Consider the following 25,975-nt stretch of genomic DNA (forward strand, 5'->3'; position numbering starts at 1 on the left):
TTTCCTGTAAATATGTATCTCTCATCCCTCCCCACTACCCTCAGCGTGTTTCAAAGGCCTCTGCATCAAGGAGATTTTCATCTCCTTTTAATTGGATGGGGCTTTAAAGAGAGTGTGGGTAATTCATACTTCCAACGTGAATACCTTGGACAACGTTTCCGTGCCAGAGAGAAGGCAGATTCAGTAGGATCTAGATTTAGATGATCTCAGTGAAAGAAGCGCTTTAACCTCTGCGATTGAATACCCTGCTTTGGCTCCATTCTCAGAAGTGCTACAGGTTTATCAGGTTTGCCACAGTCCCAAGGAAAAAGCCCCGTATCAGCAGACAACTTTATTTTCTGATGCGAAATCTTTAATTCAATTTATGGCATTCTCGAAATTGCCGGTTGACTTGCAGCATGGAGGACGGTCTCCCCACCCCTGCTTTCCCCCAGATGATATGAGACGTGTTCTTTTGAGATGATAATCTTCTCTCTATTTTTCTGAACCTCCTGGTTTCAGGAAGTTCCATTTCTTCAAGTTCCATGAATAGAAACTGGAATAAAAACTTTCTTTTATAATAAAACTCCTTCCTTAGTTCCCAGACAGGAGCAGCTGTAGAGAATGCAGCAGGAATTGATTTCTTACCCATGAGGTGATGTTGATGATTCTGATAGGATGACAACATGGATGTCGCAGGACAAGGGAACAGCAGCAGATGAAAGGAAAGATGCCAGCCGGGACAGCCGTCCCTTTCTAATAATTCAGGCTGGCGATGACTCACCAGGATACTGGTGGGCGACTCTGGTTTCATTTGCTGACTAGCTGTAAGTAACTCACCAGTGGAGATACTTTATAGGATGCTTGCATTTCAGACATCCTTCTAAAATTCATCTGTTCTGTTTTTTTTACAGCAGTTATTGGGAAAAGAGTCATACTCAATTACCCTCCGAATTTCCAGAGTCCCACACACGTCTCTGACATCAAAATGGATTAAAATCACTGGTGTGGAAGAATCCAGAGCTCTGGGGGAGGTCCGTCAGCAGCAGCACAGGGGCCAGGGAGGCCCAGGGCTAGCAGGAGGCTGCGTTCAGTCCGTTCTTTGCTCAATGCGTGCTGAGTGACAGCGTCCCTTCCAGGTGTGTGGCTGGCGGCCCTGGTGAGGTGGGCCTGGATGATTCCAAGGGCCCAGCTAGTCTTGGTGTTGCCTGCAACTGTACTGCAAGGAATGGAGACCCTTTTCAAGCATGTCCACTCTCTCCAGGCCCCTCCCTTTTTCCTTGAGCCAGGCCTCATCCTTGGTCCTCCTGGAGTGCTCAGCCGGCACTGACTGATCTGGTGCAGGATTGACTTTTTGCGAAGACCTTTCTGAGGCAGACTCAGGCCTGACTCCCTGCCCCAGCAAAGATGGTCTGCAGTTGAAAGCTGACTGATCTTGCAGTAATGATGCCAAAGTCACCCCAAGTGTGCACAAGATGGACCAGACACGGCAATGTCATACTGGAGCACTGCCCCATCACACGGGAATCCCTGCCTTGTCAAATCAGAGTCACAGCTGTGTAATACAGGAGTCACTGCCTGTGTCATCCAGGAGCCACTATTTGTGTCATCCAGGAGCCACGACCCATGTCATACAGGAGTCACTACTCAGGTCATACAGGAACCACTGTCCAGGATATGCAGGACCCAATACCCGGGTCATACAGGGACCACTGCCCGGATCATACAGGAGCCACTGCCCAGGTCATACAGGGACCACTGCCCGGATCATACAGGAGCCACTGCCCGGATCATACAGGAGCCACTGCCCAGGTCATACAGGAGCCACTGCCCAGGTCATACAGGGACCACTGCCCGGGTCATACAGGAGTCACTGCCCGGGTCATACAGGAGCCACTGCCCAGGTCATACAGGAGCCACTGCCCAGGTCATACAGGGACCACTGCCCGGGTCATACAGGAGCCACTGCCCGGGTCATACAGGGACCACTGCCCGGATCATACAGGAGCCACTGCCCGGATCATACAGGAGCCACTGCCCAGGTCATACAGGAGCCACTGCCCGGGTCATACAGGGACCACTGCCCGGGTCATACAGGAGTCACTGCCCGGGTCATACAGGAGCCACTGCCCGGATCATACAGGAGCCACTGCCCGGGTCATACAGGAGTCACTGCCTGGGTCATACAGGAGTCACTGCCCGGGTCATACAGAGACCACTGCCCGGGTCATACAGGAGTCGCTGCCCAGGTCATACAGGGACCACTGCCCGGGTCATACAGGAGTCACTGCCTGGGTCATACAGGGACCACTGTCTGGGTCATACAGGAGCCACTGCCCGGGTCATATAGGGACCACTGCCCGGGTCATACAGGAGTCACTGCCTGGGTCATACAGGGACCACTGCCTGGGTCATACAGGAACCACTGCCCGGGTCATACAGGAGTCACTGTCCCAGTCATACAGGACATACTGCCTGGTCACGCAGGAGCCACTACCTGTGTCATGCAGGAGTCACTGCTCAGATCTCATATGATCCACTGCCCATGTGACTTATGCTCATCAACATGGCTTCTTTATTCCACAGCAATTCCTTATTAGTCAAAACAGAAAACTATTCACTCAGCTTGTAATGTGCTAGGTAAAAAATGATTTTTTTTTTTTTTAACAGAGGGTATTTTTTCTTTTGTAGTTTTGCAAAGACTATTGTCTTTTGTAGTTTTGCAAAGACTACATTTGTAGTTTTGCAAAGAAAGACCTTGAAAAGCCTAAAGCAGGCAGCAAGAGATACAGCTGGTTCTTGCTCGGTGCTTTAATTGGAGAGAGAGAGACACGGAGCTGCTCACTCCTGCCTTCCACGGCAGTTACTGGCCACTGGTGAGGGAGTGGGCTCCAGAGACAACAGGAGGAGAGGAACAGCAAGTGCAGATCACCCTTTATGGAGTGTTGTAGAAAGAGGAGGAGAAATGGGCAGTGGCTGGACAGGGGAGTTGGAACAAGAAAGAACTCTCTTTAAAGATGAGAGCAATAATGGCATGGTTGCAGGTGGGAGGGTGGGAGCTGACAGAACAACACGTGGTTGCTGCAAGGGGACAGTGCAGATGTGCTGGTGAGATGTCCTGGGATTGGGAGGAATCCAGGGCACAGGGTGGGGAGCTGCCAAGTATCACTGCAGCTGTGACCTGGCCCAGGGCTCTCTATGCACCCAGCACCACTGCAGCTGTGACCTGGCCCAGGGCTCTCTATGCACCCAGCATCACTGCAGCTGTGACCTGGCCCAGGACTCTCTGTATACACAGCATCACTGCAGCTGTGACCTGACCCAGGGCTCTCTATGCACCCAGCATCACTGCAGCTGTGACCTGACCCAGGGCTCTCTATGCACACAGCATCACTGCAGCTGTGACCTGACCCAGGACTCTCTATGCATGCAGCATCACTGCAGCTGTGACCCTGCTCCTTTCTCCCTTTCTTGACCCCGTCCTTTAAATGCCCTGCACAGGACTGCTCCGTGTGCGCCCTCGCTGCCTTGCTGAATGCTGAAAGGAGGAAAGGACCCCATCTGTTCTCTGCAGCAAGTGGAGCATTTCCTCCGTACATCTTCCTCCCAGCAAGAACTCTGGGCTTCCAGGCCAGTGGTGGCCCCAGTCACTCCTGGCACATGCTTTACTGACTCTGACCCTGTTCAAGGGTCTTTGGCACCGCGGAATTAGCTAACTTGAAGTCTCATGATATCACTTCCACCTGCCACTAGCTCTGTGGGGCTCAGGCCTGGCCCAATGCCCCACCCCTCGTCTGGTCTCTGGCCCCCACCCTCCCTCCTCTAAGTCTGCTGCCACCATGTTGTCAGAATTACTCCCTGAAAAGAGGAAAATGGTGTCATTATTTTCTACTTTCATGAAATTTCCATTGGGTCCTTGTAAGCCAGATCTTTAGGACACAATACAGGGCCACTGGCAAACTAGCTCCAACGTCCTTGCTATGCTCTGAATGTTTCTGTCTCTCCCAAATTCACAGGCTGAAATCCTCAGCTTCAAGGTGTTGGCATTAGGAGATGAGGCCTTTGAGGGTGATTAGGTCAGGAGGGTGGAGCCCTCACGAATGAGTGAGGATGAGTGGCCTCAAAACAGAGGCCCAGGAGAGTGCCCTCACACCTGCCAGGACATGACGACACAGAGAAGGCAACATCGTGGAGCAGGCAGAGGGCCCTCTCCAGACATCAGATCTGCGAGTGCCTTGATCTAGGAATTCCCAGGTCCAGAACGGTGAGAAATGAATTTGTGGTTTATAAATCACTCCGTCTGTGGCGTTTTGTTACAGGAGCACGAAGGGACGAAGGCAGTCAGTCCCCCACATTGCTATCTCTCAGGATGGCTCTACTTCCCTGGAAAAGCGAGATGTTGTCAGTAGCTCTTCCCCTTCCGGCGCTATTCTCACACTCTGAAATTCCCGATCCTTCCAGCCATCATCTGGCAAACTTAATTTCACTCTTCAAGAAGCGCTAAACATGCCCATCTCTGTGAAGTCTTCTCCAGCTCTCCAAAAGGAGGCATCACTCCTCACCTGTGAGATAGGGAGAGCCAGCGCCCACCTGTGTGATGGGCGGAAGGTGGGTTTCGTTATTTATCTGCTCATACAACAGCCCTGATGGTAGAATTGCCTCGAGGTGGGCCTGGCTCCATCTGGATATTTCATGGTGCAGGATGGCACTGGGCACACTTGGGCTTTGAGTGGAAAAAGCTTGTTAGTGATCCCACATGAACTAAGGGAGCAGTGTTGTTACTGACTCGAAAATGGACTTTCTCATGCTTTGTCATAAATTACTATACAGGAGCAAATCATAAAGAACATATGATCTTTCTGAAAATTCAGGCCAAATGCTGGCTGAATAGGTTCTGCTAATATCACATTTTCAAAAATTCTAGAAATGCCAACAAGAAACCCATATGAAGGCTCCATTATGTTGACCTGCAATCCTTAATAACAACTGTTTCCAAAGAGAAACTTAAAGGATGAGAAGATTTCACCCAAATACTTGGAAAAGAGATACAAACATTTGACCAAAAATGGAAATTTGCTCCAAACTCCTATTTTTAGTTTACATAATGATACAAGATGCTTTTTTTTTTTTTTTTTTTTTTTTAAACTTTGGTGCAAGGCAAAGTGTGAACTTTGTCAAGGAAAGGTTATTTTAAGGGAAAATAAAACAGAGCTCCAGCTGAAAATAGTCACGGGGCTTCATATATCACTTGGGCTATAAATTATGTATCGCATTTGTCAACCTGCCAGGCTGTTTCTTGATTTCAGAGGTGGCTGGTGTTGGCTAATACTGACTGCCTCACTCTGACTGCACTTTCCTTAGAGGAGGACTTCTATCTTTGACTCTCAGCCTCCACAGAGAAGCCTGGTAATTTTCAGTGAAGTACTTGGATTAAGGGCTTTATTGAAAATTACTAGGCCTCAACCAAACACAATAAGACAGACAATTTAGAGCATCTTCAGAAAAGAACACTGGTCTGCCATGATAAAACCGAACAGAAGGCTTTTGGGGGACGCTCAGGCGGGCGGTAAGAATAGAACGGAAAAGGAGCAAGGAGTCATTATTAGCTCGAGAAGGAAGAAACGTAAAAGAATGAAAATGGAAACAGATGGAAATGACATTTTGCAGAGAAAAAGATTAAGAAACCAAGAGCTAGGCTGAAAGACATTCAAAACTTTAAAAAACGATGGAAAAGTAAAAATAGAAGAATGATTCCTTGGGGAAGAAATACAGAAAGATAACAGAACATCATTCATAAAGCCAGTGTCCAATATAAAACAGCAGCAAATCCATTCTGCCTTGCTGGTTTCTAAGCACAAAGGCAGAGAAACTTTAATATCACCCGATTCCCATCTCTCCCTGGCCCCCCCTGGTCTCCCGGGGAGCAAAGAGAGACGCCATTGCAGGGGGCCTGGGATGGGGACCCCCGCTCCCTCAATGGCCTGCTCGGCCTTGTCCAGAGGCAAGCTTGTCCTGGATTCTGGAAGCCCCTATTTGCCCTAGGAGGCTGTAGATATTTCAAACAATGAATGAGTTCTAGGATGTATATCCTTTCCACAGAGAAAGTATGTAAATGAAGATTTCCTTAATTGCATACGGAAACGGGCCACGAGGAGACAAGCTGGGCCAGTGGAGCTGTAGCTGGGTCACGGTTTTGCCAGACTGATGTCCCACTCGGCTTCCATTTTATCATCTTGCAAGCCCCAGTGATCACCGGTCTCCAAGCTTAACTGAGGTCTTAAGTCTCCTTACCCCAATACATTTTTAAAACTGGAATTGCATTTTTTTCCCCCTAAAATGAAATACATGTAAGATCGAACCAAGGAAATTCTTGTGATATAAACACTCCAAGGGCTGCGGGCACATGCTCAGGACGTGAGCCTGGTGCACGTGGCGCCATCAGCCAGGTCGGTAAGTTCTGTGGATGCTGACTGTCCTCCCTGCATGCTTGTCTGCCCGTTCGCTCACTGAATAAACTGCTGTAATCATTCGGACGGAAGATTGTTATTTTTAACATACAAGATTCTAGACAGGAAAATCCAGCCCTGGTCTTGCAAGAATCTGTCTCCGTCTGATCCATAACCATTGCCGTGAACATGGTGCTAAAGTCAAGTTAGTGTTAGCCTTGGGAAAGGAGCACCCTGATAAAATCTGACTGCGATGCGGCACGTGGCAGAGTGGGGTGGGATCTGCCCCCAGCCCGGTGCTGGGGACAGGTGGGAGGCATGGCCTTTCGCTCTCCCAGGGGCTCAGTCTGGGTCAGGAAGCAAGATCTGTAACAAACAAAATATGCCCCAAATAAGGAACTTTATGGAAAGTCTGACTGATGGCCACCTTCTTGATTGTGTGCTGTGTGCTCAAGTGCTGGCCAGAATGTGCTCATCTCACTAACAAACGACCACCTTGAAAGTCCCGTGCCTGTGTATGTGTGTGGGCAGGGGGTGTCTGGGACCTGGCTGTACTCACTGTTCAATTCTGCTTTGAGCCTAAAACCACTCTTTAAAAAGCTATTTAAAAAAAATGGAGTGGAGCCCAGGCCACGGCACAGATCCCTCAGAGGGAGATCCAGAGGTGGCAGCCACAGCCACTGCCTCTGCTCTTAGGAGCTTTTGTCAGCACGGGCCCTGGGGACTCAGGGATGGTTGCTGGAGCAGCTGGGACATCACCTGGGAGCTTCTCAGAAATGCAGAGCCTTGGGCCCCACCCCAGACCAGCTGAATCAAAATCTGGATTTTTAACAAGATTCCCCAGTGAACTCCAAAAGCCAAGAACGTTTGAGAGCAGTGAAATATGCCCAGAAGGCAGGAAGGCAGCCGTCATGGCAGCCGTCACACGAGACAGCAGCAAGAAGCAGCTGGTCCACGCCGGGACAGACCATGGGAAGACGCAAGGGCTTGGGGATCAGAGGGCATGTTCAGAAGAAGGCCAGATGCTGTGGGTGATGAGAGGGTACATCTGGAGGTTCGATTCCTACTCTAAGAAGCTTCGTGCCAGGTGAGAGGCCTGGATCACCTGCAGAGGAGATGGGGGAATCCCTGAGGTTTAGGCATCTTTGAAGCAGTTCACGCTGTGATCCAGAGGCCACATTATTAGAAACCCGACTGGTATCTACCTGCAGGAGCAGAAGGGTGGAGACAGGCATGGGGCCTTGGGGAGGAGAGTGGGTAGGCATCTCAGACAGACCCAGGTGAGAGGGACTGAGAACTTACAAGGAGACACAAAGTAAACTGGATCTAGCAGCAGGGCTTCTGCCCAGATGCCCGAGTTGTTCAAAAGTGCCTCAGGTAGAACTGGGCCAAGATGGTGCCGATCTTAGAGCCAGTCTGTCAGCGGGGAAGGCTCATATTCCCTGAGGCACGTGGATAGACAGATCCTGAGGAGCAAACGTGACTTATCCTTGCTAAGCCCGGGAAATGAAAAATGAGATTGTAATGGGATTTGTCCAAAGCACAAATGAAAACAACATCACCGAGGGGCAAAATTCTAAATTTTAATAATAAAATACGTATCGCAAAACTCTGTCTTGCTCCAACAAGAAGATGCTGCTTTTTCTTGATTTCTCACACTTTATCTTCGCAGCTACCTCTTTCTACCTCTCTTCTATTTGCCTCATCTGTATTTCCTTCAGGGCCATGTGAAAGCTCCCAAGTCCCCCTTCCCTCCAGGTTCCCACTGGTAACTGCCGTACTCTTGACAGCTGTCTCACTGCTACGGAAATGACTTTGAGTCACAGGACAAAAAACATCGTATCTTGGTGCTTGTGATTACGCTCGATCATGCTTTCTTCCGTGCTATTTCCATATATATTTTATTCTTTCCAGACTTGGGTCCCCATTTTGTAACTCTTTTAGAAATCTTTAGCTTTTTAAATATTCATGTAGTATAAGGAGTAGATACCAACAGGCACGCAGGCAATTCCGGCTGCCCGTGAGGCCCTACAGGACAGCGGGCAGCTTCCGCTTCCCAGCCGAATGTGGGCGGCAGTGCTGGTCTGAGGATGTTCTTGGCGCTCAACAAGAGCAAAGTCTTTGACTCAGAGCAGCACCGTCCAACAGGAACCCAAGAGGAGCCACATCTGTGAATGCTGCATTTCCTAGCTGCTACCTTTTAAAGAGTAAAACTAATTTTAGTACTATCGACTCTATCTAAAATATTACTATTTCAACATGAAATCTATACAGACAAATGAATGAGACACCTGGTGTGGGTATTAAGTTTGCCAGGGCTGCCATAACGAAGCACTGACTGGGTACTGGGGACCTCAAGTCACATTCATTCACTTCCTCACTGTTCTGGAGGCCAGGATTCTGCCATCAAAGTGTCTGCAGGGCTGGTGTCCTCTGAGTCCTCTCTCCTTGGCTTGTGGACGGCCGCCCTCTTGCTGTATCCTCAACATGGTCTTCCCTCTGGGTGTGTCTGCATCCTAATCCCTCTTCTTATAAGGATACCAGTCAGATTGAATTAGGACCCACCCTAATGACCTCATTTTACCTTAATTACCTCTTTAAAGACCCTACCTCCAAATACAGTCACATTTTGAAACACTGAAATTAGGACTTCAACATAGGAATTTTGCGGGGATGCAACTCAGCCCATAAGAACATTTGTTTTTTTGTACTTCATCTTAGAAACATGGTTCACACGGGCCCAATGGCCGTATGTGGTTCAGGACTCAGTACTGGACAACAGTGAGGGTTAGAGTCCTACCCATTAATTGGGAGCTGGTTTCTCTGGTGCTCAGCTGCTCAGAGGGCTTAAAGAGACATCTAAGACTAATTTATAAAGAAAAGAGGTTTAATCAGCTCACAGTTCCACAGGCTGTACAGGAAGCATGGCAGCATCTGCTTCTGGGGAGCCCCAGGGAGCTTATACTCATGGCAGAAGGCAACAGGGGCAGGCATCTCACATGGCAGGTGCAGGACTGAGAGCAGAAGGCAGGGAGGTCCCACACATTTTTTTTTTTTTTTTTTTTTTTTTTTGAGATGGAGTCTCTGTCACCCAGGCTGGAGTGCAGTGGCTGGATCTTGGTTCACTGCAACCTCCACCTCCCAGGTTCAAGCGATTCTCAAACCTCAGCCTCCCAAGTAGCTGGGATTACAGGCGCCTGCCACCACGCCCGGCTAATTTTTGTATTTTCGTAGAAACAGGGTTTTGCCATATTGGCCAGACTGGTCTCAAGCTCCTGACCTCAGGTGATCCGCCCACCTCAGCCTCCCAAAGTGCCGGGATTACAGGTGTGAGCCACCGCGCCTGGCCAGTCTCACCGTTTTGAATAACCCAGATCTCAAGAGAACTCACTCACTCTCACGACACAGCACCAAGAAGGAAATCTACCCTTATGACCCAATCACCTCCCACCAGGCCCCACCTCCAACACTGGAGATTACAATGACTTGGGATTTGGGCAGGGACCCAGATCCAATCCATATCAGGGCCCCACAGCAATCAAGGCTCTCCTTCAAGTTTCCTTGGGCTGTGTCACCTGCCAGTTAAGGCCTGTGATGACCTGTGGACCATTTAAAAAATATTTTTCCCCCAAGATAATTGCAATCTGGGAATGGAGTGTGGAAAGGCATGTCCTGGGCCATTCCAACTTCCAGCTTCTCAACCTTCAGTCATGGCCTTTGTCTTATTTCACTGCATTTAGGAAAGGCAGGAGGATGTTATTTCTCAAATGATGGGACATCCCCAAAGCAGCCAGGGATACTCAGGCCTCAGCCTTGTTTCTTAAACAAAAGTGATTCTAAGTCTGGCACAAAATGTCACACTTTGAGCTTCTACTGTGACCCCTTCCCTCCTGCACTGGCCACATGGTGGGATTCCCCACATCACAGTCACAGGGGTCAGGAGCCCATTCTCTCAGGCTGCTTCTCCTGCAGGATCCTGCCTACCTAAGCCCCCTCTCTAACAGAAGAAAGAAACTCCATGACAGAGAAATGAGGATTGAGGCCCAATACATTTTATGAGATGCTATTCTCACATTTCTAGTTGTGGGGAAGTCGAGTTATTTGGGAGACTAGTGTGGACATTGTCCTTCTCAGAATACATGGATACTTAGGGGATTTCTAGATGAACTTTTGTTAATCTAGATTGGATTGTGCTCTTGATTGGAACCTGACTCACCTGTCTAACGAGCTGTGTAGTGCATGTGGGTGCTGCTCACACTCACCTGCCCCTAAGGGCACTGCTCCACCCCTTGAAGTCTGGGGTGACCATGTGATCTGCTTCAGCCAATGACGTGAACACTCATTTTGGGGCAGAAGCCCCAGGGCAGGGGACTCCTTGCTGTCCTCTCTGGCTGTGTCCCTCTGTGGCGGAACCTTTGCTCACCTGGGTTCCAAGTGAAAAGGAGGACATGGAGCATGTGTGAGAAACACACCTGAGCTGTTTGGAGCCATGGAGATTCGGAGAGGTTCAAACTCCAGCGCAGGCCACCAGACTGCTACAGAAGATGAATTATTTCCTACTGCTCTTTTCCCAGAAAATGTAATACTTGTTGATGTTAAAATGAATTTTTTGCCTTGCAGCTGATCACTCAGATACTTCAAATTTCATTTTATCAAATTCTTTCCAGCACCTGTTCTTCGTCTCGCTTTAGTTTTAGAGGGATAAGGAGGCTTTGTTCCTTTTTAACATTCTCGTGGAAATATCATGGATATTCAGAAGTGGTTTTTCCATCGGTTTTATCAATACAGCTACTATGAAGAAAATCCTCCTGAAACTCATTCTGATTCAAGGCCAGCCAATGATCACTTTGCCATAGCCCTTGTTCTGTCTCCACCAAAACACAGGGACATCTGAGGACAATCCTTGAGTCAGTTTTCCTTCAGCTGCCCATCCCATTTTGTCACTTGAATTTATTTTTTCTAAGGCGGGCTTTCTCAACCTGGACACGACAGGGATTCTGGTCTCTTTCTTTCTGGTGTGGGTGCCATGTGTGCACTGTTGGAGGGTTAGCAGCACCTTCTCTTCCCCTAGTCAGGAAAACCCACAATACTCCTGCAGATCTCAGTTGAGAACCACTGTTCTGAACCAAACACATTCATTTTGCCCTTCCATGTGATTTTTTTGATGAATATCACAATGTAGAAAAAGATATTTGGCTACCTTTGCTAAAAAAAAAAAAAAAAAAAAAAAAAAACAGAAAAAGAAAAAAGAAAAAAAAGACTTTGTTTTTTGATTTATCATTTATTGAAGGCCACCTGTCCTGCCATCCATGAGCATTTCTCATATGTCAGGAAGCATGTTAAATGTTGACTTTTCATTCATCTGTTCATTCTTTGCACACACATCTATAATGTAATGAGCACGTGCTGTCTGCCAGGCACTGTTCCGAGCATTAGATGCGTGGTGGGGAATCGACGGGTGAGGCTCTGTCTTCACAGAGCTCAGAGCCTACTGGGGAACTCATTAAAGAAACACACAAGCAAATCTATCATTGCAAATGATAGTAGGTGCCATAAAGGAGAAAAGAGGATGTTTCTGTGGCTGGAGAAGAGGTGACATTTCAGCTGACACAGGAAGGAGTAAGCCCAGGGCACAGCAGGGAGACATTCTTTGAGTCCACCACGCACACGTGGTCCTCTACCACAAAGAAACAGGTAGCCCAGAATGCCAATCGTGCCCCGAATGAGAAAGCCTGGCTTAGTAAAAGCTAATTCAAGTGACAAAATGGTACAGGCAGCAAAAGGAAAACTGACTCAAGCAATGTCCTCAAGGCAGCGCAGCAGAAGCCCGCCGGGCAGTGGCAGGAAAGGGCTGGTGCATTTCAGGACGCAGAAGGGCCAGTGTGCCTGGAACACAGAGGGCAAGGGAGGGAACGACGGTGGAGAGGTCGCGGGAGCCAACGCTGGTCAGAGGATGTGCTGCCACAAAGAGAGCCTGGCAACAGCCATCAACAAATGCACACATGCCTTCAGTCCCACGACCTCTGGCCCTTGGGCCTCCCGGCCACCCCAGGGTCCCTGCCTCCTGCCCTGCCCATTCAGTAGCACTGCTCGCCCTTCCCTAGAACACTATGGAGCCAAGAAGCCACTGCAGGGAAGGGTTGGCTGCATTTGCTCCATTTCTTTGCCAGTTTGCTGAGAAACAGGATTCTCCTGGCTAACCTAGTACAATTTTAGTAATTGGCCCTAATCCTCAAAGCTTCTCATTCCGGAGAACAAAAATATATCCTGTTCTACTACAGCAGCGGTCCCCAACCTTTTTGGCACCAGGGACTGATTTCAGGGAGGAAAATTTTTCCATGGACTGGGGTAGGGGATGGTTTCAGGATGATTCGAGGGCATTACATTTATCGTGCATTTTATTTCTATTACTGTTACATTGTAATACATAGCAAAATAATTATACAACTCACCATAATGTAGAATCAGTGGGAGCCTGAGGTTATTTTCCTGCAACTAGATGATCCCATCAGGGAAAGATGGGAGACAGTGACAGATCATCAGGTATTAGATTCTCATAAAGAGGGTGGCCCCTGGATCCCTCACATGCACAGTTCACAACAGGGATCACGCTCCTGTGAGAATCTAATGGTACTGCTGATCTGGCAGGAGCTGGAGCTCAGGTGGTAATGCGGGCGATGGGAACAGCTGTAAAAACAGATGAAGCTTTGCTCGCTCACCCGCCGCTCACCTGCTGCTGTGCAGCCTGGTTCCTAACAGGCCACGAACTGCACCGGGGCCGAGGACCTGGGGTTTGGGGACCCCTGACCTACAGGACTGGGTGTAATTCACAGAACATTTCTGATCCTTATTTCCAAGCAGCCTTTGGGAGCCCACATGCCATTCTGAAAACTTCAGACTTTCTCCCTGTGTCAAGAATGGCAGGGACAAATAAAGGACGCAGCAATGCTTACTCCGAATGTGAGCAGAATCCCAAGCTTGGGACCACGGGGACTGTGTTAAGTCACTGTTTTCAGTGGGGTTTGGTTTACGTCAACAGTCACAAACAGGGGCAGCCATCATCCCTCCCGGGCATCACTGTACCTGTGGGTAGGACTGTGTCCCCAGAAATATCTGAAGTCCTAATCCCTGGTATTTCTGATTCTGACCTTATTTGGAAACAGGGTATTTGGATGTAATCAAGGGAAGATGAGGACCTGCTGGAGGAGAGTGGGCCCTCATCTAACTGCTGGTACCTCCTAAGGAGAAGGAGATTGAGACAGAAACTCGTATGAGAAGAAGGCCTGTGATGATGAAGGCAGAACTTGGAGAGACGTAGTTACAGCTGACCAGTGCCAGGGACCACAAGCAACACATGCAAAGGAAAAGACACGGGGCAGATTCTCCCCTGCAGTCTTCAGAGGGGGTGGCCACGCCAACACCGTGACATCAGGCTTGCAGCTCCCAGCACTGAGCTATGAGAATACATTCACGTTGTTGAAAGTCACCCAGTTTGTGCTACAGCAGCCCTAGGATTTGAACGTCGGTACGTTCATAAAGTGTGCCAGTCACTTTTCTCAAAGGAAAAAAAAAATAAAACAGGTTCTGAAATGAGTTAGGAATCTTGATGAAACCAAAGAAGGAGTTCCAATGTCACTTTGGTGGCAGGTTTCAAAAACTTCTGAAACTGAAACAGCCTTTTTTTTTTTTTTTTTTTTTTTTTTAATAGTTACCGCGTATCTGAATCACAAGAACTACAGTGATCAAATACAACACTGGCTGATTAAAATGACGGCAGGTTTCCTTTTAGTGGAAGTCAAGTGGAATCTATAATTTTGTTTAAGCCAATTAAACTAGAAGCCACCAGGATGGAGCAATATCCATCCTACCATGGGATTAATTCTTCCGTGACAACAGAAAAATGCAAGATGTCAAAGGAATACATTAGCTCTGTGGGCACGGAAACACCTCCAAATCGGTGTTCCAGACTTAGTTCCCTCTGGTAAGGGTTATAAAAATACTTGGTGCTTTTTTAGAGCATCTATAAAAGGGCTATTGATTTTTTTTCTTTTTTTAAGATTTCTACTTTTAAGTGCAAGCTGAAGGAACATGCATAAAACATTTCAATATACAATTTGAAACAAATTTCTGGTTCTGCAAACATCACATGCTAAAAAAACGTGTTTACAACGTTGCAGGTAGGTGCAAGGAAGGAGGAAAATAAGAAAAATTGCTTTTTGTTTGCTTTTTACCTTGCCTTTGTCGAAGTAGTGGATGATTTCCTGGTAGAGCTGTTCCTTCAGCTGTCCCTGCGTGGTGGCCTGGTACCCGTCCCGCTGGGTGAGGTGGGCCACACACACATCCTCCGACCACTAAGGGAGAAGCAGAGCATGAGCGGCCCCGAGGCAGACACACCCAAGGACGTCAGAACAGTGTGAGCTTCGCATCGGACACGTGTGGGGGCCGCGGTTCTGGAGACACGCGTGGCTGCTGTCAACAGGCTGGGGATTGCCAGGGCAGAGCCTCTGTCTGGACACACTGACAGGCATAAAAGACATGGGGGAGGCAGAGCTGCAGTGGGGTTCACACAAAAGAAAAACCCAGCAGGTTCTGGAAAGCACAGAACTGGCAGCTTGCAAATGCCACCTCCTAATACCCCGGGACAAATCAGGAACCAGGTGATCCAGGGCCATCCCAAGGGTGGCACCCCAGGGCTCTGGTCTCAGTGTTGCGTGGGTTGGCATTTTAATCAACAGCAAAGACAGTATATGGAAAGGGACCGGAAAGTCTGTCAAGCTCCTTAAGGATGGGGAGGTGTCTGCACCATCAGCCATAGGCATGGTGCTGGGCACAGAGTCAGGGCTTGGCCAGTATTCCTGGAAGCATTGGTGCAGTCGGTGTGTGAGCTGAAGATGCACGAGGAGACACGCCAGAGGGAAGGCAAGGCAACTTGACAGATACAACGTGTCAGCTCCTGAACTTGGGCTCAACACATCAGTGGCATTAAGTATAGGGTTCAATAAAATTCAGCAGCTATTTGATGAGGACCTGCTGTGTGCCTCGAGCTGGGTCAAAGAGGAGGTGGAAGACGCCTGACCCCAGGATGGTGCAATTCTACATTAGAGCATAATGACACAGGACAACACTGTGTGAGCTAGGATCGGGCCGCTGGACTCCAGCCTGGACAACAGAGCAAGACCCTTCTCCAAGAAGAAGAAGAAAAACAGAACAAGAAAAAGAACACTGCAAAAAAAGACTCCATGAGCACCCAAGGGCAGGAGGCATGTGCTCCCACTGGGCAGCCTGGAGGCTCACGGGAGGACAGGGTGAGCATGCGCTTGCTTACTGCTGGTCCCAGGAGAGGGAGCTTGACCCTGTTTTCAGCCAGGCCACGGAGGGTGCTGCAAATAAGGCACTAAGTGGGAAGCTGGGGTCTGGGCAATGGGGCAAGGCTCCGTCAGCTGCTTACTGTCTTAGCACATGCCCCTCCCCACTTTCCTGAAACCACGGGCTGGGGGGCACCTCCTGCTAGACATCAGGTCTCCCAGGCACTGGGCATGGGCCCTGAATGGCTCCCCCTTTCCAGGAAGATCAGGCAGGAGTGAGAAGCCTTTAAGTGGTCTGCAAAGTTTTTCACCTTAAAATTAAACTTGTATATCTCCATCACATATTGGACAAACTCTGTAACTTTGAAGTTTGTACAACATAATTGGTCTACTTTTATTGGAGGATGGAGAATAAAAGTAAAACTAGATTCTGAAATGTAACCACAATAAAATAAATTAAGAACAAGCAAGTTCAGAATCCAAATGACTTCTTTGCATTTTTAAATCAGGTTTGCAAATGAAAACATTGACTAGGGAAGGAAAAATCCTCTCTACCTTCCACTTCCACATGGAGATGTAATAATTTGATTGCTAGGTGAAAAACTAAAGCTTTTATCGCTCTTGGTTTTGACGAAAGATATGCCTAACCAAAAAAGATTCTATTTGAGGATTTTCAGTTAACAAACAATAATATATCTGTCATACTGAAGAATTTTCACAACGATACAAATCATGTCCTTTGGTGAGTTGATTAAATAGCATGAATTCACATTTACAGTAATATCAAAACATACTTAGAAAAAATTGCAAAATGTAATGGGGCAAAAGATATGGAGAGAGATTATGTAGAATTCACCATTAAACTGGAAAATTCAGAAGCCCAGGGGAAATGATAATGCAATTGGGCCTATCGATTTGAGCTGTGAAACAAACCATCATGCAGTTTGTGACAAACCCATCTGTACTCAATAAATCCAATGATTAAACAAACGATGCTTTTATGCACATATACATGTTTTACATTCACACACGCATATAAAAGTTTACATTCTGTGAGAGACGGAGTAAGGGTTGAGTGAGCAGTTTGTCAACCCCATTTTAATTTCCCTGGGGTAAAAGAAATATCTTCACATTTGCAAAAACACCTTGTTACTGAAATTTGACTTTCGAATAAATGAAGGCCGTCAGAATTCATAGTGTGAGAGCTGGTATCAGATGTACCAACTGAAACCTCCATCCTCATAAATTATGCTCCTTGGGAGAGCCTTACGTGGCACGGGGCCAAATGGGTCCTCAGACAGCCTCAGGAGGACAACTGATGAGGCCTCCAGACTGAGCTGAGCTCTGTGTGTTTATTTGTAACAGACACTGCTGTATCCAGGCAGAGGCCAACTTCCACTCCCAAATGTCTCTAGGGCAGCCTGTGTATATCTGTGTCACAGAAGCTAGCAGAAATTTCAGGATCGGGCCAAAGATGGAAAGAGTCTTACCAGAGTTTTACTTCATAACACAATGTCTTCCTGAACTCCTATTACCTAATTGACACTACTTAATACCCATTTAATGTAATTTTTCTGGTTCTCTTTCATTACATTTTTGGTTTTTAGGAGGCTGGCCTAGATTTGGAAACATGACTCCTTGAATGAGTAGTCTTGTGGAATGCCACCAAACTAAATTCTAATTCTTGTAACTGTTCTTATTCATCCAGTTCATAATTTTTCAGATTTTTATAAGGATGTCATGAGCAAGATCATCTAATAACTTGCTGAAGTTGTGAAATATAAAACTAGGGGCTGTATAGCAGTTTATCCATCCATCCATCCATCCATCCATCCATCCATCCATCCATCACTGTAAACAAAGGAAGTCAATGTCTGAAGCCATCTGAGTAATAAAAGAACCACTAAGAGTTGACAGTTGTCATGCCAGACCTGTGCTAGAGCAACACTCTTTAGAAGAATCAGGCAGAGAGCGCTAGCAGAAGGTCTCAACGTGAACTGATAGAGTGAAAAGTCATGATCTGGTCCCTAACTCTTTACTAAGACAATTAGGGGTGTGTCGCATCCTACCTCTTAGCTGTTCTACCAGGAAAATTCCTTCTTGATATTGTTCTTCACCATCCTGGAGTCCTCTAGTCCTGAACAAGGAATTGTAGAATCTCTAACTTGCTGTCAGCTCACAGCCAAGTGATGGGAGTTTACAATGCTTAGTGATCACTTGCTACGACATCTAATTAAATCTGCATTCAGAAGGGACAAATTTCTAACCAAAGTACTTCCTAAATTTTTTTGATTGTATCCTTGCATTTACTTAGTCAATTTCATAAAACCTTAAGTTATACTTACTAAAATTTGTCATGGAAAAATAAAATTCTCAATACTCTTAGAATGTATAACAATGGAATCATCATGTAATTGACATTACCTTAAGAAGCTTTGCATGAAGAAGCAAGGTGTAAGCCGCCTCGGTGTAGTTATCACACTCCTTGTGCAGGTCACAGAGCTTGTACAAATACCTGAGACAAGAAAACAGAGGTATGTTCTTAAAATGTCGCTAAATAATTTGTGTTGAGGACTGCAAGAGCTAAATTCTATGTTCAACAGTAAATCACAGCTATACTTTCTTTTTACAATGTTCATAATTCATAATGCCTTAAAAACTTTTGGTACAGAAAGCACTAAGAAAAACTCAGGAAGAAGATAAAGATGATACACAAAGGTAGAATTTTCCTTTAAATTTCTCATTCCTTTTCATTTTCCCTTAAACATTTTTAATGAGACACCCAATGCTTGATTGTGATTTCCTACATTTCTACTGAGTCCAAATGCACAACGAAATCTGTAAAACTACAAATCCATCAGAATAAAGAGCTCCAATGGTTACAGTCAATGTGATCAAAAGAATTTCTTTGCCATAAAGAAATACAGGTAACTGAGTTATTAAATTCATATAGTATGTTTTTAAAAAGGAGAAATAAAAAAACCTAGAAATAGAAAATTAGACAACCACACTCAGTGTAATAAACACATCACTAAAAACTCATGCTGCGTAGGTTACAACCTTCTCCTAGTCTCCAGAGTAGTAATCTTCCTAATTATTTGACACTAGACTTTAGAAGTAACCGAGAGAGGGGCTCAATCACAGTCCCTCACTTCAGGGAGCAAGGTGAGTAGGGAAGCAAAATCCAGCAGGCAGTGCAAAACATTTCTCTTCTTCATGGAAGACATAAAAAACATGGGACTAGGGCATCCGTTAACTAACAGCAGACTGAAAAATTATAAGTCACCTATGTCTGGTAAAGTTATAACTGGATTTCTCACTGGATCATATAACTTACTGTGAAACATTAAAATGTATGTGCTTATCTTTTTGCAAAAGGGCCACAAGAGTTGGTCAACAGGGACAAAACGCTGCGAAACAATTATTAGTAGTTTTGCTTCTGAGTTGACTAAAGGTGACCACCAAGAACTCAGCACCAGTCTGGACAACACGAGGGCTGCACGAGGGCTGCACGAGGGCTGAGAATGTATCCGGGAGCTCCACCAAACTCTACCTTATACGTTTCGCAATTTTCTACAAAATAAACCTCTGTGGCTATAACACATTTCTCAGCATAGGTAAGCATACAACATATATTATTATTTATAATTAACATGCAAACAAGTGTGATGCATACATACCTTATGTACATTTCTTCTCTTTCAATTTCTTTGTAGAAATTCTGAAAAACCATAATACTGTCTTAAGAAATCTGTTCCACAAAAGGTGTCACATGCACATTAAAAATTCAAGATACTTCATCTTCTGTCAAACATGCCCAAATGGACCGAGCTCTTCGGATCAGAATCATAAATTCACATAAATTGACAAACCATCTTACACGGTTCTTCACTTTTATTTTTTGCTAGTCAAACACAATTCCATTTCTACACTGAACACTATAACGACTAAAATCAACTCCTATCACTTGAAAGTCACTTGTCTTTAGTTAAAACAAAGTATTACCCAAAAAGACATGAAGATGTGATATCTTAGCCATAGTAATCTTATGAGAACAAACTAATACATAAATAAATATCCCAAATTTGGGAATAAGCAAATAAGCATCATCAACATGATTTAAAGCTTTCTGGGCCCAGCCTCAGCAAAAAAGACAATATGATAATATAGATCTGAGGTATGAATACACTAGCCAATATATTAAAGACATATATTAAAAGGTAAAGTAAATTTAATTAACACTGAATAAATAATTCACTTCCCCCAGCTGCACTTGCCACGCTTGGAGTGCTCAACAGCCTCACGGGGCTAGTGTTACTGTATCAAACAGTATAGACACAAGACCGTTCCATTATCCCAGAACTTTCCGGTAGATAGCACTGTTCCAGGCAGACAAACCTTCCAGACCACGGTTAAGTAAAAAAAAAAATATGGGCTGCCTCTGAAAAAGATCCCTGTGTATAAACACTGATGGAGAAAGCTTAGTTAGTAGATTAAAACCAATGGATTATTTCTACATCTTTACTGGAAAATATCGTCTGGTTGAGCAATAGTATTTCTATCAAAATTATATTTCTTAAGGTGAACATCTCCATAAACACTTTAAAACCTTTTTCACACAGGAGCCACCGGAAGGGCACAGAAGTCACCTAACAAGGCCTAAGGTAAGGAAACATCAGAGTCACTTTCAATGTGCAATTTAGCACCTAAAAACGATGTTAGTTCTCTAGAATTGGAGCCTGAAGTAACTAGTGAGTATCGCCATTACAGAGACATGCAATTATCCAAGAAAATGGTGTAGGCTCTTTAATTTCATGAGCAAACCCAGCAGTGCTTCTACAATTGATGTCTCTGAAAAGAAATGATAAGTCTAGAAAATAAGCGGGGGCACATTTAGAAAAATGCACCAAGATTTTCAAGTTTCGTTGCCTCTGACATTTTAATGTCCTCCAGTTCATATGACACGGCTCAGTAATGAGGATATTTTCAGCAGACAACTCAGCGTCGCAACAAAGAGAATCTGCATCAAAGGCAGACGATAAGTCCTTCATTTCCAACTCAATCTTGCCAGTATTTACAAGCCAGGGTTTCACATCAGCCCCTTCTCTACTCGTATTTTTAATCCTTTCTCAGGTTTTGATCATTTTTCTTTACAATTTCACAACGGCAATATCATGCGACCTTCATTCCTCTCTCGGAGATACGAAATGTCTTCTATTTTCTGCCTGTGCTGAGTCCTGTTCCCTTCCTAGGACTTCAAAACCTCTCCACAACCGAAGTACACTCATCTCCAATCCCAATTTCTATATAAAACCTTTGTGTTTCTTACGTAAACGTCCACGCGGTGCTCCCACTCCTCCTGGGCTCCGCGGGCAGCCTTGTCTCTCAAGTCCCCCCACACCAGGGCTGACTGACGTCTGTGCCAAGCTTGCAGCTCAGCTCCCAGAGGAACCCCATTGGGACCGGCCCCCCAACTCCAATCCACCGCTAGGCACTGATCTTTCAGAACGCAGACATCAGAATTATATTTCCATTTTGGACTAAAACAGAGACCAAGATTTTAAAAATACCGGACCCCACTCTGCATTTAATTAGCCTTGTCACGGGGCCATGAAGAGAAGTAACCGGCATCTGCAAAGTAATGACAAGTCTACCCGTCTCAGAGATGGGATGTGTGGATGACTGCACAGAAGAAGTAAGTGACACTCAGCAACGTTAGTGACCAATAATTAAAGATGCTCGATTATGAGGTGTCAGTGAAATCCTAGTTAAAGAATTACAAATATATATCCAAGATCCAATATACATGCAGATATCCTTGCAGGGGATGTCTTGGGGACTTAGGTGGCCAAGGAGCGTGACTGCTCACATCTCTTGCTTTTTCATTTTCATTTTTCTTCTTTTGTTGTTGAGACAGAGTCTACCTCTGCTGCCCAGGCTGAAGTGCAGTGGTGTGATCTGGGCTCACTGCAACCTCTGCCTCCCGGGTTCAAGCTATTCTCTTGCCTCAGCCTCCCGAGTAGCTGGGATTACAGGCACCAACACCACACCCAGCTAATTTTTGTATTTTTAGTAGAGACAGGGTTTTACCATGTTGGCCAGGCTGGTCTCAAACTCCTGACTTCAAGTGATCCTCCCTCCTTGGCCTCACAAAGTGCAATAGGTGTGAGCCACTGTACTCGATCCCATTTTTGTTCTTTTAAGGGCAAAAAAATAGGACGTGAAGGAGCTCACACAGCTTACAATGTTCCACTAACTGTGTTTTGGTAAGAAACCACAAAGCTGGTTCTAAAGAAAACTTGGCAACAGACTTAAAGAGCATCAGTAAATTCTATATTCATTTTATTTATTTAATTTTTTAACTTTAGGCTTCATTTTTTCTTAGTGACTAAAAGAGTATATTTTATACATCTCTAATATCTATACATCTATATTCATTTAGAGATGGTTATACATACCCATCCCTATTAAACTCTGCTGCTGTAATAAAAGTACCAGGAGGAAAGGGAAAACTTGACCAGGAAATGGAGCTGGGCGGTGAGTATTTATGGTTAGGACACCTAGCTACCTATCTTTAAAACTCTGGTTTCTTGTTTCTCTTTATTCCACAGATTTATTTTCTAAATGAAAAAACGGTGACCGTTGGGATCCATTTTACCATCCCCAGGAAATGGTTAAGAACATAACACTTGACTTTTCACTAAATGACTCAGGACATTCCCATTTGAAGAAAGTTAATAATGTCAGATAATCTTGAGAACCCTGGGTGTATTTCTTAGTTAAAACTGAGCAAGTGCCGACCACAGTAACAGTACATGGGCACTGAGGCAGGCTCTGAATGAAAGAGGAACACAAGTTCACATTAGAAAGTGTGAATATAGGTTTTAATACAAGAGTTTTTTTTCCTGACCCTAGATTCAGGTGACAAGAGCCCATATTCAGAGCACACCACCATTTCTCCACTGTTTCACATCCTTGTGAACCTAAGAGATCTTGCTTAAAACAAATAGAAGACTCAATCATCAAAGTCGGAAAACTAAAAAACTTATTGATAATTCTTCCTTCTGGGCACTTATCAGCCTCTTAGATCCCCTTAAGGATTAGGAGGAACACTAAAAAGTTATGTCCATAATAGGGAAGGATTTTGTAAAGGTCTCCCTTTCCTTCCCATAGAAAAATACTGGTTCCTATTTCACGTCAATTACATTGGCACCAGGACAATACATTACTTTGAACGCTGGCTGGAATGCAAGAAGACAGTGAAGCAAGCGCCAGGTTCTTTCCTGTCTGTAAGATCAAACCAACTGACCTGGGGCAGAGCTTGCTGCTGTACCCCTTGCTCAGTCTCCAGGCGAATATGAAGACAAACACAGTCACGGCCCAGACCTCAGGGTCAGACATCAGAGGCCAGTAATTTCGACAGTAGCCTAAGACACTATGATGGATCTGCAAACATTCAGATTTCTCAAGCTCACAGATTCTTCCGTGTCCAGTTGATCGACGAGACCATCAGAGGCATTCTTCGCACTGTTGCAGTGCTTTACCCATCTTCTTTGGTGTTTTATCTACTTTTTCCACTAGAGCCCTCAGGATATTCATCACAGTTATTTTAAATTGCAGCTCTGATTATTTCAAAACCTCTGCCATATCAGAGTCTGGTTCTAATGCCTGCTCTGCCTCTTCACTGTGTTTCTGTCTTTAGTGTGCATTGTGATAATACATTGAAAGCGAGTATGATGGACTGGGTAAAAGGAATCCAGTACCGGCTCCAGTGGTGGTTTCTGTTCCTGGGCTTCCACCCTGTGGTTCTCTGTATCTTCTTGTTTCTCTGACTTTGGGGTCAGAAGTTTGTCTATGGATCTAAGAAGATGGAACTAATAATTGTTGATTGTTTTCCATTTATTCAGCTTTTTTCTTGTTGTGAGGACGGGAGTGACAATTTGCAAGCTCTACACGCTAGACCAAAAACTGGTTCCTTATATTTAGACTTTTAAGGAAAGGAAAACGTGTTAGAGAAATGCTTATCATTAGCCTAACCAGGTTGTCCAGCCACGGGATGAAGGGGCGAAGACTGCTCATGATCTTTTAGCTGTGAAATTCCTCATGGCAAAGCACAGATCCAGCACTGATACCACAGTCGATGAAAAGTGAAAGTATTCCTTTTCGTTTATCTTTTTAATCCACACAACTCTGGCTTTTTAAAGAATGAATGATGTGTCATGTTCCTCCTGGCACAGAAGTCCATTTCCGTGAGCATAAAGCACCCACAAGTCCACATACAAGGTGGATGTGGCAGTGAGGGCTATGTATCTAAATGTTATTGGCGACTCTGAAATCCAGAGGCCAGTGGCTGGGAAGAGAAGGGAGGTAAGCAGAGCAAAGCAGGAGTAGTATTTTCTTGCATTCCTGCCATGGGACAGGCAAGGAAACTTGAGGAAAGCCCTACTACGGCCAGGAGTCAGCCCTTGTGTTTCCTTATAAGAGAAGCAGCGAAGGGAGAAGCAGAGAGCTCTGGAGCCAGGTTGTGGGAGTCACGAGGCTGCTGAGAGCCATGAGGCTGGCCGGGAGCTGAGCTTGTCGCAAAGCTTCCCAGAAGCTCATCAGTACTAATGGATTTCCTGGATTAGGGACCACAACGACACCAGGAAGGTGGTGTCCACAGAACCCAGCTGTATCAGGGCAACAGCAGGAATGCAAAAGGCAGACAGATGGCAGCAGCCAAGGTCACCCAGGCGTCTGCTCTCCATGGTGCCCAGATCTGGTTTCCTGTGGCTGCCGTAACAAATTACCACAAACCTAAAACAACAGATGTTTCTTCTCACAGTTCCGGAGGCCAGAATCTGAAATCAAGGTGTGAGTAGGACAACGTTCCCCTAGAAAGCTCTAGGGGAGGATCCTTCCTGGCCTTCTCAGGCTTCTGGTGGCTCATGGCATTCCTTGGCTTGAGGCTGCATCCCTCCAATCTCCGCCTCCATCTTCACAAGGTCTAGCCTCTGCTTCTGTGTCTTCTCCTCTTTTGTCTCTTATGAGGACACCTGTCATTGGAGCTAGTACCTCTCCACTCCCCTTGCAGGTAATCCAGGATAATCCCATCTGAGATTCCTAATTTAATTATATTTGCAGGGCCTCTTGTTTCCAAATAAGGTCTCATTCGCAGGTTCTAAGGACTGGGGGATGGATCTACTTTTGAGGCCACCATTCAGCCTACCTACTACATAGCATGCGTTTATAGTCTCCTAATCACAAAGCCTTAAGGGTGTAATCAAGGAGGCACTACCCTGGCTGCAAAATACGATGACTCATCATTCACAATGACAAGGAGAGCTATGTTAAAACGTCCAGAGATGGGACATTTTACAGACTTATTCAGAGTGGACAACTTTATGATTCCTTCCCTGCAACAGATGAGGAAACAAGTAAAGGAGATTGTTCTGCCGTGGAAAGCTTCGTGGCTGACTGTCATAGATAAGGGCTGGGGCACTCCCTGCTTCAGTTCCTGGTGTGCTGTGAGAACTGAAAACACGTGATTAACCTTTCACTCACCAGCACATTGACGGTGCAGCTCATGCGGTTTTCTTTGTTCTCGTCGTGCATGATGGTTCTATAATCCAAAAGCCTTTCCATTAAGCGCACAACGAGTTTTACAAAAGTTTCTCCTGTTTTGGCGAGGTATTTATGCTTCCTGCAGTGCTCCAGAAGGCTGAAAAATAATTATACACACCTTGTTAATCACACTCAGAAAAAGAAACTCAACGGAGGTGCAATTTTAACTATTTTCCATTATTAACACATTTTAATTATTTCTGGGCTACAAAGTTCATTGTAGTCTAATTACGGTCTCCCTAATTATCTCTCCCTGAGAGATATAGAGCTCTATATCTCTCCGACATAAATCCCACTGCTAATCAACACTTACATTTTATCAAATAACACTTTGTACTGTTCGTCTCCTCTGCCTCCTTCCACTTCATGATCCAGCTTGGTGATGATCTCATTTTCAAACTATAATTAAACAGAGGAAGCGTAAATAATCAGCATGGCGGGTATTTCATTTTCTGACTTGAGTGTCAATAGCACATAAATCAACAAGAGAGATCATCCCAGACGCTACCCTCTGCCTTTGAAGCCTCATTTAAGAGTTGCCAACACAGAACCCCTGGAGGTTTCTGATGATCCCCGGCCACAGGGGGACCTTCCGTTTCCTTTTCTGGTTAATGGAGCCTGAACATGCATGTCCTGATAGCA

General features: G+C 45.6%; 1 protein-coding gene across 3 annotated transcripts in view; it reads right to left on the bottom strand.

Moving 5' to 3' along the window:
- LOC105470532 (dedicator of cytokinesis 1) overlaps positions 1–25,975 on the bottom strand; it is a 546,684-nt gene that overhangs the window by 53,714 nt on the left and 466,995 nt on the right. For all 3 annotated transcript variants that reach the window (XM_011722623.3, XM_011722619.2, XM_071068926.1), the window contains exons 34-38: positions 25,647–25,732; positions 25,274–25,430; positions 19,411–19,451; positions 18,155–18,245; positions 14,657–14,776 (exon numbers count right to left, since the gene is read on the bottom strand). In XM_011722623.3, the coding sequence (XP_011720925.2) occupies positions 14,657–14,776; positions 18,155–18,245; positions 19,411–19,451; positions 25,274–25,430; positions 25,647–25,732 (495 nt within the window). The remainder of the gene's footprint in view (positions 1–14,656; positions 14,777–18,154; positions 18,246–19,410; positions 19,452–25,273; positions 25,431–25,646; positions 25,733–25,975) is intronic.

The sequence above is a fragment of the Macaca nemestrina genome, chromosome 9 (assembly GCF_043159975.1).
Source record: "Macaca nemestrina isolate mMacNem1 chromosome 9, mMacNem.hap1, whole genome shotgun sequence".
NCBI classification, from domain to species: domain Eukaryota; kingdom Metazoa; phylum Chordata; class Mammalia; order Primates; family Cercopithecidae; genus Macaca; species Macaca nemestrina.